The sequence below is a fragment of the Lottia gigantea genome, assembly GCF_000327385.1.
Source record: "Lottia gigantea unplaced genomic scaffold LOTGIsca_40, whole genome shotgun sequence".
In the NCBI taxonomy this organism is placed as follows: Eukaryota; Metazoa; Mollusca; class Gastropoda; family Lottiidae; genus Lottia; species Lottia gigantea.
The window spans coordinates 1749975-1770773 of record NW_008709380.1 but is presented as its reverse complement, the minus strand read 5'-3'; the positions used below and the strand labels follow the sequence as shown (position 1 = coordinate 1770773).

Here is a 20799-nt window from a genome sequence, read left to right as displayed (position 1 = left end):
CGGGATAGAATTTAATTTCTACTATTACGTAGTCCATGCAAATATAAGTGCGGTGTTGTAAACTTTGATTTGAATATTGATTTTGCAAATTTATATTATAAACGAAATAAAAATTGCTACAAGTGTAAACAAGAAGTGAAAGAACTAGTAGTTTTTACAATGAAAGGCCTTTTACCAATTTTATTTGCTGTGTTTTTATCTCCCGATTCAACTGATGTAGTAGTCCCACTTTCAGTTATGGATCGTGATGCGGATGTTGAGTTGTGGTCATCTAAAGTGATAAATAAATTATATGTGAATTCCTTAACAATTTCAAGGCATCTTTAGCCATTTATAGGTGCAAAAAAGGCAAACCACACTTTCTGATTTTAATGTATGCCGGGTATTTTGATAAAGTTGGAATGCAGAGCTGCCAGCCCTTTTTTAAAATGAATCGGGACAAAAAAGAACGGAAAATCTAAAGAAGATAGTATGTAATGATTTTTTAGAACGGCAGAACGAAGTCATTTATTCCTTTGTGCGAATATCACGAGGTATGAACAATATTTTTCGCCCGGCGTCCTAGATTGAATGAGAGCAGTGAATCCTTCACGGGAGGTTATGAAATAATTAAGTAAAAGGTATAAGTTATCCCTCTGTCTACCCCTTGCTTATAAAAGTAAAGTAGGTGCAAACATTAATTTAAAGGTTATACCCGGAGTATTAGCCGTATTATCGTCTTGTGTGGATGAAATAAAAGTTTCATCTTCAGATGGACGTGATGTTGGTTGTTCCGATTGTACGTTTTGGTCATCTACAGTATCAAATGAAGAGAATCATTATCATTGATGCGTGAATTACTAGCATGACAGGCAGTTCAATTATAAATGCATTTAGAGCTTCAATAGTTTGATGCGAATCAAAAAAAAAAAAACACTGACGGTCCTTTATTTCAGGAAAGCCTTCTGAAAATCTGCAATGGATGTTCTCAAGTAAATATTGTTAACATGTTCTTTTATTTTCCCATGAGATAAACACAAGGTATGACCTCGTGGAAAATATTAAATGGTATTTGTGATCCCGGTACGTTTTAAAAAGAAGGGTAAAATTAAAGTAAAATTTAACAGTTCCGATGAATGTTCCAAAATAGGTAACCTGATGAAGACGGATTTGATAAGAGATTTATACACAGCAGTATCTCGGCTACGTTTTTCTTGCTTATTAGGAGTAAAGTAAGTGCAATCAGTAATTCATATAAGGTTATATCCGGAGAACTAGCCGCATTATCATCTTGTGTTAACGAGGGTGTGGTAGATGTCTTTACTTTTTAGTCTTCTCAGTTAAACCCAAATCATTGATGCCTGAATTTCATAACAATCAGGCTATCCTCTAATAGGTCCTTTAATATCGGTCTTTTCCAAAATATTACATATTGGTTTATACGCCACAGTTTCTTGATGTCTATTTATTGCTTATAAAAAGTAAGGTTAGTGCAAGAAGTAATGTAAATAAGTTAATACCCGGAGTGCTAGCCGTATTATCATCTTGTGTGGATGAGGTTGGGAGAGAAGTTTTATCTTCGGATGGACGTGATGTTGGTTCTTCCGATTGTACGTTTTGATCACCTAGTGTTAAATGAAACGAATCATTACCGTTGATGCGTGAATTCCCTAACAATCATAGGCTTTATGATAGGTAAAAATAATACGTGATTATGTCCGAAAGATTACATATTGGCTTATACGAAGCAGTTTGTCGCTGCCTATTTATTGCTTAAAAAAGTAAGGTTAGTGCAAGAAGTAATGTAAATAAATTAATATACGATGTGCTAGCCGCATTATCAACCTGCAGATTCCCAATACCTATCTATTGGTTTAAAAAAGTAAGGCAAGTGCAAAAAGGGATGTAAATAAGTTAATACCTGGAGTACTAGCCGCATTATTGCCTTGCGTGGACAAGGGCGTGGTAGAAGATTCATCTTCAGGTGCAAATGTAAAACCTGGTAGATCTGGGTACGTCTCTTCACTGGAAGCTAAAAGATAAGTAATGTAAAAAAGTTTAACGGTTTTTGTAATTTTTATCACTATCCTGTTCTGAAGATGGGTTCAAATAAATTGCTCAAGTCCTTTAAGGGACTAACCATGCCCTCTGAATCGGGAATTTCAATCAAGATACCATTCGTGCAACAATTGATTTGCATTTCATTGTTGCAATCATCAGTGACATTCATGAAGTTCTATAGTTATATCTTTTCCATAGTAATAATTTAAAGAAAGTGATGTTGCGTTTTAAGATTTTGAAAGCTTGTTCACAAGATTTAAAAAAAATTTAAGTCATAATTTTAACACGGGATACCTTGACAAATGTGTTAAAGTATTTAAACTAGCAATATTATGAAATATTTTACCTTCGGGCTGATGATTGTTGCAATAAACACCAGCACTCTCTCGGCAGTACTTCTCTGTAATTGATTGATCAACAGGGCAATTCTCAAGACTAGCTTCAGTGCCAGCACAGTTCCACGCTTCTTTGAAATTGGTGTACTTCACATTCAGTTTATTGCCTCTTTTAAGCGATTTACCACTTGTCGCTCCTTTTAACTGCTTACAAACAACTGTAGCATCATTATCAGTCCAACTATCGGCACAAAGTCCTCCCCAAACACCATTCTTTACAATCAAAACTCTAAAATCGTCAATTATTTTCAAGGTTCCTTCAGCTACAATGAAACAATATATGAAATGAATAGATCAGATATGTATACTAACAGCCTTACAAAAGGAAGCTCAAGACGATTCTTTTCAGTGGGCTACCCACTTTCAGCCTATAATATGAAGGTATTTACCAAACAAATTGTCTTTTCAGTAAATACTTTGAAATTATCATCGGTCTCAAATTTCAGACAAACCATGCAAAAACTAGATTTCAGGAAGATTTAAAAACACTGTCAAAACCCACCAAAACTGACTAGTAGGTTTTTAGGCTTGTCTTTTATAGCGGGCGTGATGATCTGAAATTCTAGAAATATCTTTTTACATTATAGACCCAGATATAGATCAAGGGAACTTGACATCCGTTTTGAACAGTTTATGTACATGATTTTCATTTATACAAAGGTAGACCTGATGCTTTGTTAGTTCGTTTTGTAGAAGAAAGATACTAATTATCATACAAAGACCGGTTATCTTGTGCCCCACCAGTCATATTTTCATTTATAGTGTTATGTGATAAATGTCGACAGAAAATTCTGTAAAAAGACTGTTCGTTTGAGTGTGGCTCCGAAATTGAAACTTTTTATATGATTTACCATTAGAAAACTTTGTTCTTATAGTAAAACTTACTTCTACAATAACAAATAATTTCATAATGGGTTCTTTCTTTATACTGTTGAGAAATCAACATGAGTAACTTTACATACAACTACCTGGAATGGTTTCTCCAGTTTCACAAGCAATCGATGCAAATTTGGTATCGTCTTTCGTACCGGCTATTTCTTGGCAATCCATGAGGGATGTTTCCGATCCAGCACAATTGACAATTATTGGATCATCTTCCACCTCGAAAGATGATGATGGAATAACCTTACCCCCTTGGGGATACCCCATCTCGTGGCAAGCAATATTAGCCTCAGTAGCATCAAATGAATCAGAACTATATCGAATTTCCGTTTCAGTCTGTCTAACAGCTCCATAAGATATAAAGGGTGCTTCTTCAAGTTGAACTGAAAAATTGCAAATATCAAACACAAATGAAATATTCCTAAAAAAACCTTTCGTAATGGTATGGTGTAATTAAATACCTTAAAAACTGGCAATTGATCCCCCTTTTGTAATTTCACGGAGTTTGTTGCCAAAAGGTATTTGAATTTCATAAGCGTAAGCCAAGTTTACGAGATTATTTCATTGGTTTAAATTATTGAAAAAGTGAAAATATGAATAAAGAGCGGTTAAAACCGACTATGATAATTATATTGTCCCAAACTCCGGGGAATTTATCAGTTGTAATTTAATCAGAACAACTAAACGAGCTAGATCTATACGATCACACATCTTACTAAAATTGAACAGTTTGTTTGGATACGACAAAAGATTTATATATAAAATTTGCTTGCGTTTACTGAAATTAAAAGGACTTAAACAAATTAATAAAAACCGTTGTACCGTTTGAGAAACAATATACAGAAGCAGTTTTCCACGAGCAACTGTTTTCCGGCAGGTTAGTTGTAGATTCTATGTATTTCCATTGATCACCTTCACATCCTTCAATAACTTTAGTGTCGTCATCACAGTTGGTATTTACATACCACCATGTGGTTCCTGACGCAGTTACTGGTGTCATCTTAATTTCATCACCACCTTTGAAACCAAGCTCTCTACAAATCGTACCGGCATCTTCCTCGTCAAACTTTTCATAACAGAAATAACCTTGTTGATTTCCCCTTGTTACCCATACCCTACCAAATCTATCACCTCCGTCTCTCAGTTCAAATTTAGCTAGTAATAAAAATGATGATATATATGTGTAAATTTATGAAGATCTTTCTTGAAAGCAATTTTTATATACTAAATATCGTTTACCAAGACTTGAATCATATATAATACCCTGGTTGATAATAAAGATTCTCAAGGGCAATCATGATGAAAAATGAATAAACCAAATACTGAATATTATCTTGGTGAAGAATTCGAAAGAGAAAAGTAGTAGCATTAGGTGCCTTGTTTCGCTAAGGACACCATTGCACTTATTTCATATTTGTGTATATATAAAAAGTTTTTAGATTTGGACTAAAGAGCTTGAATCTAATAAATTTGAAGAATGATCTCGGAAACAGTATTGTTATCAACCTATCGATGTACATGAAGAACTACATTCTACTAAAAACTAAAATATAATTTGAAACTTACTGTCATCCGGGTTGTAGCAGGTTACAGCAGCTACTTTGGAGCATTCACCAGACGTAGTTTCTACAAGTTGACATTCTGATATCAATTGTTCATTGCCCAGACAAGTAACTGACTTGTATCCAACAGCGGTATTGCTATCTCTGGATTTCTTGTAATAGTTGGACGCACTGTATCCTAATTGTCGACACGCAACCGAAGCTTCTTTATCAGTCCATTCCTTATCGTCTACACAAAACTGGACAGGGTTGTTATTTTTGTTGTAGATCACAACACCATCATTATCCAGGTATATTATGTCTGAAAAGAAGAAATGCTGATTATGACTGAAATGAAACAAAATTCACTTGGACGAAGCAAATCAGAAAATAATAAATATTTGGAAAGTAATAATCTAAATAACTTCCTCATCTTCAAACTCAGTAAATGTACTGATATTCCCAATTTCCTCTTTTGTTTTATTCGGCGAATATAATATGTTTACGTTACATTTCGTTACACAAGTGCAATTGCCAAATTAGGTGGCATTTTCTACTACCGGTATTCCTTGTTAGTGTTGTGAAGAGGTCAAGTAAGCATACCACAGGCGTCAGGTGTGAACGTTGTCTTAAATCTTAGCACTGAAATACCCCTGACTGCATCTAAATCATCTAAAGTTCAAGTTCCAACTCAGTTAATTTAAACCCTTGTACAACAACTTCAAATTCAGCACCGAATATTTTAAGTCAAAGAACGAATCCCGAATCAACAACTGATATAGAGTACATGTGTACGTATCTTCCATCTTATAGTTAAATGTAAAGAAAGATGAGTGATATGAATCAGCACCTGGTAAATTTGCAGGTAAATTACAGGCCAGCACAGCAGGAACCAAGGAACTAGTATCAGCTATGGTGCTAAATGTACAACTTGAAGTGTTAGTTGCACCACTTGTACAATCCATATTGACCATTCCACCAGCGTTTTGGGTTTCGAAAATCTTTTCTGAGATTTTCCGTCCACCGTCTGGGAAACCAAGATCTTTACAAATCAGATTAACCTCGTCTGAATCTAAAGTAGCATCGTTAACTGTAGATGGTTGAGAAGCATCCGATGCTTTATAATTCACTATACCAGACAGACCATTGCCACTAAGGTAGACTAAAACAGAAAACAAAATTTTCATAGACTAGAAGTTAGTTTCATCATAAAAAGTATGAATATGTAGAAAAGAGATTCATGTCAAATTTCTCAACGTAACCATCTCTTTTCTTATCTATCCTCCGTGTAGCATAAAACATTTGTTCAAGATGACACCTTAGATACCAGCTCACTGATTCCAATGAAAATCACTTAGCAGATGCACTTTCATCAATGTCCACGCAAGTTCTCAAAGTGTAAAGAAAAATTGTGAAAAATGTAACCGTAATTTCCAGCCTAATCAGAATTCATTTTTGTAATTATTTGTAGTATTTGAATAATGTATCATTTCGTTGTATTCTATACTTTTAAAAGAAATTTAAGGAAGTCAGAAGTTCTGTAAAAACTATTTCGACAATAAAAATAGGATTTGCTACACTTACCACCGTTATGACATATTATCAATTTAACATAGTCTTGAACTTTTGAAAGGTCTTCAGTAAGCGTCCAGTCGTTCTTGAAACATTCGTCTGTAGTAATACATTCACCTACAGATTTAGTATAAACAGCCAACCAATATTTTCCTTGTGGTAAGGACGAAGATCCAGGTAGATGGAAATCATTTCCAGATGTATACCCGAGACTTTTACAGAGTTTTGGAGCTGGTTCATTATCACTTTGTCTTTTGTCTAGTTGAATGGCCAGTATACCTTTCTCATTTTTACTGCTTCTTTCTATGAAGTGGTTACCAACTGATTTCCCACCGTCAGTGAAAGTATATACACCCGCTGAAGAGAATGGAGAAGTCAGTTTTCAATTTATTAGTGGATAATACAAGTAAAATAATTAGCAGTCCCCGGAAACTCCGGTCTTCTGAACTATTCAAACATGTGACTATATCGATGACAGAAATCGCTTTAACATTGAAAACTAGTATGCATAACAGAAGTTTATGAATAAAATCATATCAGAGGTGACTTCCATGGTACAATTTTCAGTTTATTTGGTTCAATAAATCTCAATTGGTTACCTGTTTCTGTATTAAAACATTGTGCTTGAGCCACATTGTTACATCTTGTATCCCACATGTCTTTGTTACATTCAACTGGCTTAGTATTACCAGAGACACAGTTTAGGCTCTTGATCCATACTGGATACAGTCTGTTTACTCTATATGATTCTACCTTACTGGCCTTACCATTATTGAATCCCAATGACTTACATACGACCACAGCATCAATATCAGTAAAACTATCACCACAGATGAGCCCCCATGCGTCATTATATCTTATCTCTACAAGACTCTGATGTTCGCTAATTTTTACAGTACCGTCGCTGATATCTGTTTAATATAATATACATGTCTATAGTACAGTTTATAATAATTATGTTATTATGGAGTTTTAGAGATAAAAGAAACTTTTTTCAATCATGTGCAGAAAATAATTTTCAGTTTTTAACAGATTGAACACGCTCAGATCAATCTTACCTGAATTTGTGCAAGCGACTACAGCTGGTTTATATGATGGATTCGTTACCGGTGAAGTAGGACAGTCCAAGATAGTGTCTTCAGTTCCAGCACATGTGTATTTATCAGTTACATATGTATTCACATCTTGAGTACTCCCAACTACTTGGTCATCACTTATTTGACTTGATGTATTAAACCCAAGTTCTTTGCAAATTATTCTTGCACCTGTAGCATCAATAGCACTAGGATCTATATATCCAGAATTCTTGTTTGGTGGTGATAAAACGACACGTCCAAATCCTCTTTCACTTAAGGACGGTTTTAAATAACTTGATGCTATGTTTAACTGAACTGAAAGAGGAAATTAATATCTTATTGTTCAAGAGATACTCTTTGAAGATATTACTTTTAGTGAATAAAACCAATACCGCTGATGCTGCTAATTATCATATACTGAAGTGAAATTATTGGATTCATGAAGTTCTTTCAATTCTACACGGTGGTGACTATTCTTATGACCGGGTCACTCTCATCTTCTCATGGTTTGACGCAAGCAGAACGGTCAAAGACCATGCCACTGGCGATAATGTTTGGTCAAATGCAGTCATTGTCTTACTGTTCAACCTCAGTACAAAATACGTGTATGTTTTTAATAATGAAATATACAGACCTTTTCCAGTACAAAGCACAGCAAGTGTTGATGATTGGCAGTGTTCGTATTGACTAGTTCTAGATGCACTGATCCATTTCCTAGTAGCGTATGCATCCAATGATGGTATTACACTTGCCTGGTCGGAACGCGTAAATTCATTGTACCACCATTCTAATGCAGTGACCGGTGTCGTCATTTTGTAACCGCTTCCATCCTCGAAACCAAGAGATTGGCACACCGCTGGAGCCAAATTCTGTGTTTCATCATTTTCTCCAGGACATACCGGTTTCCAGACACCTCCAATATTCTGTTCTACATAACCATAGGTAGGGCCACCACCGGCTAACCTGACAGATACTGCAGTGAAGTAGAAACAGATGTTAGGTTTAGTTAGAAACTTACCTGATCCATACCTCAGGGAAGGAGTGGGGGTTTAATTATTTCAAGGGAGCTCAACAGTGGAGATGTGGAAAAAGGCATTGAAAATAAGTAAACTTATGTAAACTTCAAGAAAAATTTCGAACACACATTCAAGTGGGCTCCATATCTATTACTCGTTGTGTATAGAATTAAGTTGTTTGTCGTGACGAGGCAGATAGGACTCCTTTTACAATGTTTTATATCAAAGTTTCTATATCTGTTTATTTTTTTAAAACGGATTAGCTTCAAGCATGGGAAGTCTGGTGCAATTCACTGACTCGTTCAAAATTAATTGACGAGACATTACACGTTGTCCTTTAATGTATCTTAATTGTAGTTTAGTTATTTCCCTTACCTGCGTCAGTAAAATTTATCCAAAGTGAACACACTAAGCAGAGATACATCCACCATCGCATTCTGTATTGTACATGAACCTTGAAATTAAACGAAATTGAGTTTTACACCCTTCCTCTCTCTATAACGGTTATTTAAACGGGCAACGCCCTTTTAGTGTGTGGTGACGCGTTTCCTTTTCCTTCCTTTATATTGTCCTAATTTCATGTGTTAAGTAGTCATGAAACATAATAATGTTTATACTATGTAGAGTGTGCTATGATGCATGAGGTTCAAAGAGACCTTTATTAATTTGAAAGGAATTGTTAACGCAAGCAACCTGTAACACGGAGTCTTATTCGAATAATATTTTTGCAATCTATTTCCCAAAACTGTTAACAGTCAAAACTAAGTATTTTTTTAGTACACCTTGACCTAGATATGCGTAGTATCTTGAGTGTTTATTCATCACTCACCTGTCTATGGATAATAATAATGTAACTTACCATACCGATTAAACTGATGAAACTCGCTCAATGTGCTATGTTTATATCATGTAATTTTGTTAATCATTGATCACATGTCAGTTAACATGAAGTTGCTTAAAGACAAGTAAATCAGTTACTAAAAATATATAGTGTCTTCTTTCTATATTTATTTCGCAATCCATAGCGACGACGACGACGACGACATCTCGTCGAGAACAGTTTTCAATACACAGGTCCAATTTCAATTCATTCCACACATGTTTCGCTTGTTTTTCATAGCAACCGATGTTTCATTTTCCTTTATATTCCTGTTTCTAACTGTATTATAAAAATCAATGTATATATATAGTTTATTTGTTTATAATAAACCTAGGAAACTATAGGATGTACAGTAGGTATTTATCGACTAAGTCTCTAAATAACTTGTTTAAAGAAGGCAAAGGTATCAAAGATATCAAATGAAAATTGGTCAGGACATCGGCATTTATCAATCGACTAGATGCTTTTTCCATGTCGGCCCCACCGACCTGCATAACTGACAAGGTGAAACCGGGATAAAACATTCGAAGGTATTAAGGATTAAACCATGGACTTTCAGGTTAATTAGCAACCGGCTTACTGTTCCACAGCGGCTACCTGCCAAGGTCAATGCAATTAAATATTTTTCTTGTAAAATAAGGACACATTTTTGTCAGCAAAGTCAAAAAATTTTTGGATTTTTTTTCCAATATCTTTTTTTTAAGTTTGGAATAGCAGCCTCAAAATAGTACTATTAGTCTAAGAATGTCTTTGTGTTGATCTAAATATTAACATAAGCACAAATTATGTCTTCAAAATTTGCTGCACAGAGGACAATTTTCAGCCAAAATTTGAGACGTTTTTGAAAGAAAAATGTGATTATTCTGAAATGTGACGCGAACCGTCAAATGAGGATACTTGAAATAAATTAAACCTGCACAAAGTGGGAAATTTCAGAGAAATATTACGCGAAATTTCTTCCGAGGTGATGATGATTACCCTCAAAAGGTGAAAGTCGATTATTTAACCATCGACCATTAAAAGGTCATTCGGTCTTGTGATCAAGATGAGATCGAAGAAGGCTTGGAAGAGCCGAATAATTGATATGCATATGTGGGCGTATAAATATATGCGATATAGCTACATCAATGAAGGGTTGGCGCACACAAGAGATACATATTCAATTCCGTACCAATCAAAGTAAGACATACACTTTATTATAGGAAATGATGTTGAGGTAACATTTAAAGCATTGCGCAATATTTTTTTAATCGATATGAACAAATATTGCATAATCTTTGAAAGGAAGCTGTATGCAATTATTATTATAATTATTATTTATATTTCATCTTCGTGTTTTGTAATATTCATGCAAAGTTCATGATGATAACCTAACTTTCCCACCTATTATAGTGTCCGTTTAAACATGACAACGCAGTTTGCCTACATCGAGGCCCGCCTGGTTGATGAAGACATATGAATGTCCACTCTACTCCGAAGCTACATTAATTCGATATATGCAGGAAGAAATCAGGAGTGCAAATGAAAATGAGACATGAGTTGCTGTGCTCAAGGATTTGCCTTTAAGTCCTGAAGTAAGGTATATTTGCTAAAACGTTTATTAAAGCGTGCAGTGAAATAATATAATGTTGGAATATCGATGCTCAATTTCATGAAAATTACCATAACGATAAGTATCCCATACCTTATCTGAAAAAAGTATCCTGCCGTCAATTTTTAGAACGTCAAAATCATCAAAATTTAAAGGTTTACGTAAACCTTTTATAGTCGATTAATTAGAAGTAAGTAGCATATTTTAGAAATATTTCCATGTATAATTTACTATCATAAATCATGGCAATTTTGCATACTGCCCCTTTAAAGCATTTCACAATATTTGTCTTATTAAAGTACACGCAAATATTGCTCAATCACTTTAAGGATATCCGTATCTGTCGCCGTATCAGTTGCTATCACATTTTCTTTTTTCAAGGGCATCAAAAACCCACCAAAGTATTTCTTTCATTGTTGCTTTCATGGTTCACCCAGGAAAAATGAAAATTGATTTTTCAAACACTATTAGATACATGTTGGTTTTGAAATCTCCAAAAACTTTTTAGGCCTGATATGATATCTTTTTATTTTGTATTTTGACTGACAGGTGTTTTAATTTAATCTTTATATACAGTTTATTTCGCAAGCTTTGTCTTGAGTTAAATGCTACCTTTAATAATGATTTCATAGGTCAAGTAATTTTCCATCGAAGATTTAACATAATAGTATTACACTGTTATCAAAAAAGGTATTATTTAAGTAATGAATGTGGATCTTGTTATCGTTATGGGGAAATAAACGCTGGTTTATCATGTTAATAATTACTATAGCAACGCATTTCTTTCTTGAAAGATTTCAAATGATTAAAAACCAACTGAAGTCATTGTAAATCCCTCAGGTCAAAATATAATATGATTGATATTTATATGTTTTCCTTATTATCATGATTTGATGTGTTCATCACGTTATGTATAAGTCTTGTCAGTTTTGTTTATGCCCCCATGGTATTCTAGTGTATTGAGAGTGTGTGCCTACAAAGTTCAGATATTCATTATTAGTTTTATGAGTTAGCTCAACGCTACTTTTATACTGAGGTAAATCGTCAACGACGGAATGATTCGTTGATGCAGTTAATGCTTTTTACATGAGTGCCAAGATATTCATTCCGTTACATTCAGAAGAAGTATGACCTCGAGGGAGGAGCCAATATAATCAGGGTCGCTCTCTATTAGACAGTTGGAAACTATACGTGGGCATGCGCAACACGTTTATTTCCGCCTCGGGATAAAAAACTTCGATTTAACATGACAGTCTATATACTGCCCTACATTTCCTTGTTTTTAGATAAATAAACATTTTTTCAAAAATATTTCCTGGTCATTTATCTGTTTTCCTCATTTTTCTAATCATATAATCTTGATAATTGCAAGCGTCTTTAATATCAGCGGAGATAATTCGTTATCAACAATTTGGGTTAAACATTGCAGTTGAAACTTGTATAAAGCCGCGAATAAGGTGCAGGAATATCGATGTAGTTGAAAATAGAAGAAGTTAATACACTGGTCCGGACACGATGAGGACATAATTCGCATCTATTTTCTACTCTACGATGGCTATTACCACCTAAGGATAATAACGTTCAACTCGAAACAGAGGGGGTAAATGAAAATGGTTGAGGGTACTACTAAGTTGATGTAACTTATTATGTTCATTGTCTTGGGCAAATTATGTAGAAATGACGTCATATATATCTAAAGAACATTTAATGCTATTGAATGGGTTTATGAATTTCCAACAGGTTCCATCCGTAGATTCACGGGGCAGAAATTTGCCACCATAGATAAGAACGGAATACCAATTCGCTTACCAACTTATTGGCACATGTACATTCCTCTAACTCTTTGACACATAAATTGTCGACAACATCTCATGGCATTGTTACCCGATACTTGACAACGTTGATTGCGGGTTTTGCACTAAAATTACAAAAAGAAAAAATGAATAATTCCCTTATTGCGTCTTTATTCGGATCAGAAAGAGATGATGTTACACTCACGGATTCAATAATATTATCCCCGTTGTTTTGATGGCGTCACACTACAGGCCTATTGAAAGCGTCTTGCTAATTATCCACGTTTTATTATAAGGAAACGAGGTCTAAATGATAATTTTAATAACCATTCGATTAAAAAAAGCATGTCATTATTAAAGTGAATAAAAAACTATTAAATGTTCATGCAATGTTAAAATGAATAAAACCATACTCACCATGCCACCATTGATACCACCAACGCCACCTACTCCACCTATGGGGCTACCTACTCCACCCATACCTGGACGATATAGATATCTCTTATATACATCACTGTCTTCTTCTGATCGTACACATACCACTACAGCCAGGACAACAAGGGCGAAGAGCATAAATTGTTTCATCTGAAATAAACAAAAAATAGAATGACATTTTTTCCCATGGCATGTTCATATTGATTCAACTATTGCGCGAATCAAATCTTTACAATTAAACATTAGCAGAACACAATGCAGACAATTACAAACGTTAATGTTATAGTATCACCAACGAGTTATTTAATATAAATTATATAGAAAAAAATATGACACAAATGCCGTTATTTGGTCATTTTTAAGACTTTCATATATTGCATATTTCTGTAGCAAAACTGCATGTCTTTTGCGATCGTGACCCTTCAAAGTCTCCAACTCTTATTGTAACAAATTAAAATTTTAAAAGAATCCAAACCATTAACAACAAGTCGAGTTTTGAATAAGAAGCACATGTACCTTTACTGTTATGTATACTTGAAGTGTTAATACTGACTATCAGTGCCGGCATTATTTATACTACATAACTGTTTTTATCATTTCCAGATTGAGGAGCGATATGACCAATTTGATGACATTTTGACATTTTGGATTTTGTCTCGATGACATTTGGTAACATGTGGTATGCGATGTATAATAATCAAAGATTCGATCTAATGACCATTGCAAATTGTCACCATTTCACTGAAAGACTATCCATCGCTTCGTGTGTTACCACTGTTCTCTGTGAATCGATATTAACAACAATACAGGTGACTTCAAAATTACTTGTCTTGGCATTATCTCCCTGTGCGATTTATTTGTTTATTTAAAATAACGAGCAGTTTCCAAGCAAGATACGCCCACCTAGACAATAGATTTCGAGTATTTAAAGGGCTGACATAATTTTTTGTCAAATCGTACCCAATATCTAACTTGTCTAAGAACTAGTGAATATAAACCTAAACAACAAATTTCATAAATCCTGCCAAAAACTGCTACCTTTATCTCTTTCACAAAGGGTTGAGATTCCGTTATCATTTGTAGAATCATACCTCAAAATCGAACATGGAGAAAGGTAGACAGAGGCGACGACTATATACGTCCACATTAGTATACGGTCGTAAAAAACCAAATTCTGTGCTCAAGCTCGAAGCTCAATGATAAATAACAAGTTATTGAAAATTCGCAATATTTGCAAGTAGAGTGTTAGTCGTGAGTCTTTGGGAAACAAAACATGGATTGCAATTCTGCTTAAGTTCTGCATATTGAACAGTTCATTTTCAGATTGCACACGATTTCATAGAAACCAAACAAAACAGTGTTTTGCTAACATAACAAATCACCGGGCTGGGTTGGGCTGGGCAGTGTTAGCAGAATAAAGACGTTTCTATGTATATAGTTAAGTTTTACTGTATAAGAGTGAATTGAATTTGGCCTTCTGAGAATATCATATTATGCAAATAAATATAACCGGTCGTGAAGATACGCGTTATTTTGTTTTCTTTGGGGATTGGCCCTAAAAGGTTACCGAAGAATTCATCCACTTCAACCCCAATGGTGTAGGATTACATTGTACACACGTTTTACATTAACATTTTAACATAAATGATTCGAACTCATTATCAATAACTTCACCTTGTTCAGGATTCAACAGGTTTGAGCAAAACGTAATCACAAGGTTTTTTTTTCACAATGTAAAAATCAAAGTTGTTTTCTTTGTTTTAAAACGTTAAATATTGGAATACCAAATCTTAGGCTATACAGTGTAATGCTAGTAATATAGCTACCAAAGGAAAGTTCAAAATGTATCTTCAAGAAAAACGCCTTCTCTAATAAACATATTTTTTGGTTGGTTCGTTTGTACAATATTATAAATCCAGACTTAAGTATAGGAAAGAGCTAAACTTTTCTCTAAAGACTCCTTCCTACAATTTGAAGCCAAAACTGTAAATAAAATTACTCAAGATATTGTTTAATTCAAAACTGTAAAAAAGCACCATGTTTTCAGTGCACATTTATTAGTATAAAAAGGTCAGAGACTTTGCTAGTCTACAAAACATTCATTTGTAAGTACTATGAGAATTTGAGCTTTACGTCTATACTTGCTTGGGGTGTTACGAGTATCTAAACTTCCCTCCCGGTTATATTCTATCTGATGTAACAATAAAATAGATGCCACAGTGGATGAAGGGCGTAATCCAAACCAAGGATCAATACTTACAGGTTTGGCCAATCACTAGCAGGTATGAATTAGACGATAGTCTCAGTAGTTTTATCCTTGTAAGATATGAATGATTTATCTATTCAAATATGTAGATAGGAGACAAAATCAACGATTAGTAATTTGAATCTTGATGAAATGAGAAGTGATTAGTATGAAGCGTATAGCATTTTGATTGTTACCTTAAAAAAAGTCAATTTCGAAATAGTATAAAAGTTAGTCATTATTGCAGGAAATTCTTTTCATGGATTCCAGATCCCAGCAATTTTCATTCAATATTAGTCTACTAATCCAATGAAGTTTAAAAAAATTAACTGGCTGTCTCCGACGAAAAACTTGAGGTTGAGCCTATTCATTCAGTGTTGTGGTTTCCATGTGAACATGAAATTTCGTTGAGATTTATATGTTTAAGAAAGCAAAGCAAAATTTAATGTAATGACGAGCTATTTGTTTAAGTCACATTACCATAGAGAGGTTCTATTTTGACCCTGTTTGCTATAGTAATGATCTAAATAAAGCAATATGCGGGGTATATAAGGAAATCGGCAAGCCATTGGTTGTGAGATTCAAAGTTAAAAACGGAACCCATCATATTTAGCATACTACGATAAAAATCAAATATGAATAGTTGTATTATATTGGCTGTGGCTTTAGCAGGTAAACAATTTTTTTAATTAGATTTTGCTCCGCGCAGATAATTAAAATGAATTTTTATTTGAAAAAAAAACAAACATAAATTTTGTATGTTAAGTTAACTGTAACATCTAAGTGGAAAATACAAATCACATTTTTAGAGGTGTCGATTTTAGCTATTGGTTTCAATATAAATAACATCTTGATTGCCGATTTCAGCTATCAACATCAATACAAATGACATTTTAAGAGATGCTGGTTTCAGCTATTGGCATCAATACAAATAGCATATTATGAGGCGCCTTTTTCATCTATTGGTAGACAATTCCTGACTAATTTCTTTGTAGTAACAATAGTTTCCATATCTGGTTCTTAGTTTTTGCAGTCTGCTATAAAATACGGCTTTTTTTTTTAATTATTTGCTTTTTGAAAGGTGGTAAAATACAAGGTACGATAAAGCAATTCGTGTTTGGATCCATAAAATGTTCATTCGCTTGCAAAACATCTTCCTTGATCGAATTGTGAGATAGCGAAACACAGAGTAGAACAATTTGATAAACTCTACAGGGTTTTTGAACAACTATACCTATATGGCACGCTTTGATTACAACGAAGACAAATATATCAGATAACTAACTGAAAAAACAGAAAGTTGTAATCTTATTTTAATTTGATTGATCTATTTGTAAAGATAACATAACGACGATTTTATCTTCCCTTTGGTAATAAGAAGAGATGTCTATTTGGAACTTAAACTATAGTCTTTCTTTTTTTCAAGGTATTACACAATGTTTTGGTGAAGTTGTGATTGATAAAAGTACAACTTGTGGACACTATACAGATGAAAACAAAGATTGTTATTCAAATTCAGATGCTACTTACAAACTTAAAAAACTGCAATATATAACAAATTACGATGGTGTTGAAGGTGCACTTAGTGTCAACGCCAATTTAACACTGATTTGTGCGTAAGTACAGTTTCATCATTTCACGAAATATAATTTGAGAAAATTTTATCATAAAATGAACTACAACAAAGTTGCCATGTTTGCAAGTTTCATATTTTTTATAGATTTAGTTGACTTATTTCACTTTGACAAGGAGTATCCCAATTAAATTCAAAAACATTGATGTTTCGGTCTCATGTGAAACATGAATTAGCTGCCACCAATTGTTCGCCATAATGTTTTGGATTTCGTTTGGCAGTTTAGATGGTTAGTCCTTGGTTTATTTATGTCCAGGAAACGTGAGGTAAATATACAAAATGCATCACAGAAACTACCACAGACATTCCCGAGTTTGTTAATAAACGAGCGTAAATATAACATGGCTGTGTATTTTGTTAAAATTTCAGCGAGGATTTAACTGTATTGAAACCAGTTTCAAGCTGTTTGGTTAATTCTTACCGCAAATGTGCAGATAACGATTTTAAAACGCTGATTCCAACGGCCGAGCAGTATTCTAGTGCTATAGAGTATGCCTGCAACAATAAAGATGGTAAATACTTTTATTTTAATAGATTTCTTCTGTGTCATATGGAACTTAGCTTAGGATTAATTACAGATGTCAAGAAAAAAAAACGAAACCATCCTAAATGGAATGCTCTGCAACAAAGCCCTCTTATGCAACTCTAAGAAAAAATGTTGAGAGATGGGATGGGTTTAAAAGTTGAAGTTTAGGTTTGTAATGTCTCCGATGTGGAGTGTTTGGCTGATATAGAACAATTATAACGATAACATGGAAGAAGATACCGTTTGCTATAGGCTGTGAACGTGAAAGATCAGTTCAGGACTTTAAAACACAAATGAACAGGCTTATGACCAATCGTGACAAAATTCCACCTCATGTCACACTATTTAATGTCCTTTTTCATTAGTCAAAACTGGAAAAGAAGCGTCGGAAATTACCCTTTCATGTTTTTGTACACATTGAATTTTTACAGCTCTTCAATCTATCTACAATTGTTTTGGTGATTCAATCACGGACTGTATTTTCAATAAAAAAGCAAGACAATCATTGACTGACGGAGCAGAGCCTGATAGAAGTAATGAATTCTCAGTCTGGACTAAATATCACTGTGGGTGAGTACGAATCTATCTCGTGTCTCTTACGTGACACTTGACACGTGTCCAAACAGGAAGGGACATAACTCAAGTTATAGCATGGCATGTTTCAACAGACTTAAAGAATTAAACTGTATTTAAACTGAAATTGGCAAAAAGACACATCTCATACCAATGTACCCTTACATTCTTCGTACAATACGGTCAAATGTCCTCTTTGGTCGATAGTCAATGCAAAAAATTTCATAAAATCAGCCCATCTGCTTTGGTCGACGACTGATCAACTGATGGTCCATGTGGCAACTACTGTGAATTCTCATTTGTCGATTTGCTCATGTGTACATAATTCAGTGATGAATCAAATTGTCCGATATGTCGTCAGTCGGTACTATGTAGTTAAAAGGTCCATCTGAAACAATATTTTTTGCTACGTAGCAATTCATTTCTCAAGAATAACTTAAGAGTGCATCTTTTATATCAGATTATTTGTAAAAATTGACTTTAATGATTGGAGTTTAACCTCCCAAATTGTGTGAGATGCATCTTGATTTTGAATAAAATCGAAATGTTTATAATTCTTAATTGTAGGCGAAGAGATATTGAGCTGGAATGCAGGAAAATAGATGAGGATTTTAAAGATTGCAGCAATGCAGACTATACTATTTATGAAGAACTGATGAGTAAACTCAAACCTAAGGCATGTAACGGAGTGAAAGGGTTAATGTACACCACGTCATTATTACTTGTTTCTGTTTTCAGTTTGCTTCACAGATATTTTTAATTGCGGTTATCTCCCATGAAATATTTCATTTCATTTTTTGCCTTTTTTTTATTCACACACTCTTCTTCGTAAAAATAAGAACACTTAGATTTGGGCCTCTAAATTCTTATATAAAACAAGGATTAATAATAAATTGATTAACATGGAAGACCTCACACTACCATTCCAAAATCACGTAAATCACTTCATAAATGAAAATATTTTTTCGATGTTAAATAATAAACCTGAAATGAAAGTAAAAATCTAACATTCCATGTACAACCAAATTATATTTTGACCTGAGGGATTTGCAATGACTTCAGTTGGTTTTTAATCATTTGGAATATTTCAAGAAAGACCATGTATATGCGTTGCTATAGTAATTATTTCATCATATTTTTGTATCTAATCTTTTTTGTTTGTACGTGTTATTGATAATAAAAAAGTTAATTCTCCTGCTTTTAGTTACGTCAATAAATTATTAAATTGAAACTTGGTAGAGAGACAGCAGCACATTTTCTGGACCAATTGACTTTTGGGCCCGAGCCATTTTTTACTGAGTACCCTGAAGTTAAAGCCCTGATGAAGCTCTGTGACTGATAACTTCCATTCATTCGCAATGATGAATTGACAAGCTCATTTCGATGATCAAAGTTATGAAGATTACCTGATTTACATCCAATTAGACAATGGTTGAATCTTGTCTAGTCTCGTCAGTGATATTCTACAGTGGACAGCGATATTTAGTTGAACGGAGGGCGCATAACACTTAATGATACGTTAAACAATTACTTGTCCAAATCACTTTCAATGTTGTACCTTCGATAGGTGATACGGGTTGGATGATAGCCGACACAGACCTCTCTGAGGCAACCGGCATATCATCAAAATGTTTCTTACCTACTAGTCGACCAACTTGCTACCGACTGAGCAATTCCACCACTCCGTTCCATTGATACATCAATCAGCTATTAGTTAGATGGCTAATTAAAATTGAAACCGTAACAATTGTCAGGTTTAGAAAAAAGCAAAAAGTTATACGGGCCCAGTATGGTTAACTTCAAGCGAGTCAATTATCGGTGTTAACGCGGCTATTGATGCATTTCTGCAAAAGATGGAGGCGAGTCTTGCAAAAGAGGAAATCAAAGTTCCAGTAAAATATTTTCTGCATGTTTCTACTTTTCTATGACTAACATTGTTGGATGAAGATCAATATAAAATATATCTCTATCTCGCGTTATCAACATTAATTATTCAGTGTTACAGAATAAACTACATTTAATCATACCGAAATAGTTATATTAAATTTTAGTACACGCTTCATCAATACCGAACCATATAAACTTTCTACAACGATTTTAACATTGAACTTTTTGTAGACTATTGCATGGCAATATTAAAATCGTTAAGTATGTTTATAATAATCAAAGGAATGCGACTCTTTCAATGATTTAAGGACATGGTGGAAGTTATTGAAGGTAACCAAAAGACCAAACTTGTTATGAATCTCCAAAATTGGGCTTATGCTATCTAAATACAAACTGTGAAAATATAGGATATTTGTGTAAACACTGTACATGATAAATAGACGTGAAATATACATTGTAAAGAAATACCTTTCAATTATAACATTCCGTGACGGGCATCACAAATAAACAACACCTTCAACTATCTTGTCTAGAACATTTAAGTCATTGCGTTTGATCTATTATAGCATTTATCAATGATCCCAAGACTTGCACAAAGGACATCTCAGATTCTTACCACAGCATTTGTAATATGAATTTGATTGATTGAAGTGAAATATGATATTATTTCCTAAATGAACGTTTGGTTGGTTATTGACTATATAGAATGGCTCG

At 34.0% G+C, this 20799-nt stretch overlaps 3 protein-coding genes across 3 annotated transcripts; 1 reads left to right on the top strand and 2 right to left on the bottom strand.

Moving 5' to 3' along the window:
• Window positions 1-650: 650 nt before the first annotated feature.
• LOTGIDRAFT_163562 (hypothetical protein) lies at window positions 651-8958 on the bottom strand (the record flags this gene model as incomplete). Its single annotated transcript, XM_009060066.1, has 14 exons — window positions 651-793; window positions 1901-2011; window positions 2387-2698; window positions 2938-2989; window positions 3321-3322; window positions 3404-3700; window positions 4230-4472; window positions 4884-5180; window positions 5709-6020; window positions 6443-6787; window positions 7030-7341; window positions 7489-7821; window positions 8141-8479; window positions 8898-8958. The coding sequence occupies 14 exons, from the start codon at window positions 8956-8958 to the stop codon at window positions 651-653; spliced, it is 3159 nt and encodes a 1052-aa protein (XP_009058314.1).
• A 3724-nt stretch (window positions 8959-12682) lies between these two features.
• On the bottom strand, window positions 12683-15705 carry LOTGIDRAFT_233528 (hypothetical protein; the record flags this gene model as incomplete). Its single annotated transcript, XM_009060065.1, has 3 exons — window positions 12683-12911; window positions 13204-13371; window positions 15664-15705. 3 exons carry the CDS (start codon window positions 15703-15705, stop codon window positions 12807-12809), a joined length of 315 nt encoding a protein of 104 aa, XP_009058313.1. The 3' UTR covers window positions 12683-12806.
• A 344-nt stretch (window positions 15706-16049) lies between these two features.
• On the top strand, window positions 16050-19393 carry LOTGIDRAFT_233527 (hypothetical protein). Its single transcript, XM_009060064.1, has 5 exons — window positions 16050-16138; window positions 16893-17082; window positions 17469-17611; window positions 18057-18195; window positions 18766-19393. The coding sequence occupies exons 1-5, from the start codon at window positions 16102-16104 to the stop codon at window positions 18956-18958; spliced, it is 702 nt and encodes a 233-aa protein (XP_009058312.1). The 5' UTR covers window positions 16050-16101; the 3' UTR covers window positions 18959-19393.
• Window positions 19394-20799: the final 1406 nt, after the last annotated feature.

Excerpts from the sequence above, each read along its gene's own strand:
- LOTGIDRAFT_233527 (XM_009060064.1), top strand. The coding sequence starts at position 16,102 with ATGAATAGTTGTATTATATTGGCTGTGGCTTTAGCAG. Across the intron at positions 16,139-16,892 it reads ATTGGCTGTGGCTTTAGCAG|GTATTACACAATGTTTTGGT; the intron begins GTAAACAATTTT and ends CTTTTTTTCAAG. Across the intron at positions 17,083-17,468 it reads AATTTAACACTGATTTGTGC|CGAGGATTTAACTGTATTGA; the intron begins GTAAGTACAGTT and ends TTAAAATTTCAG.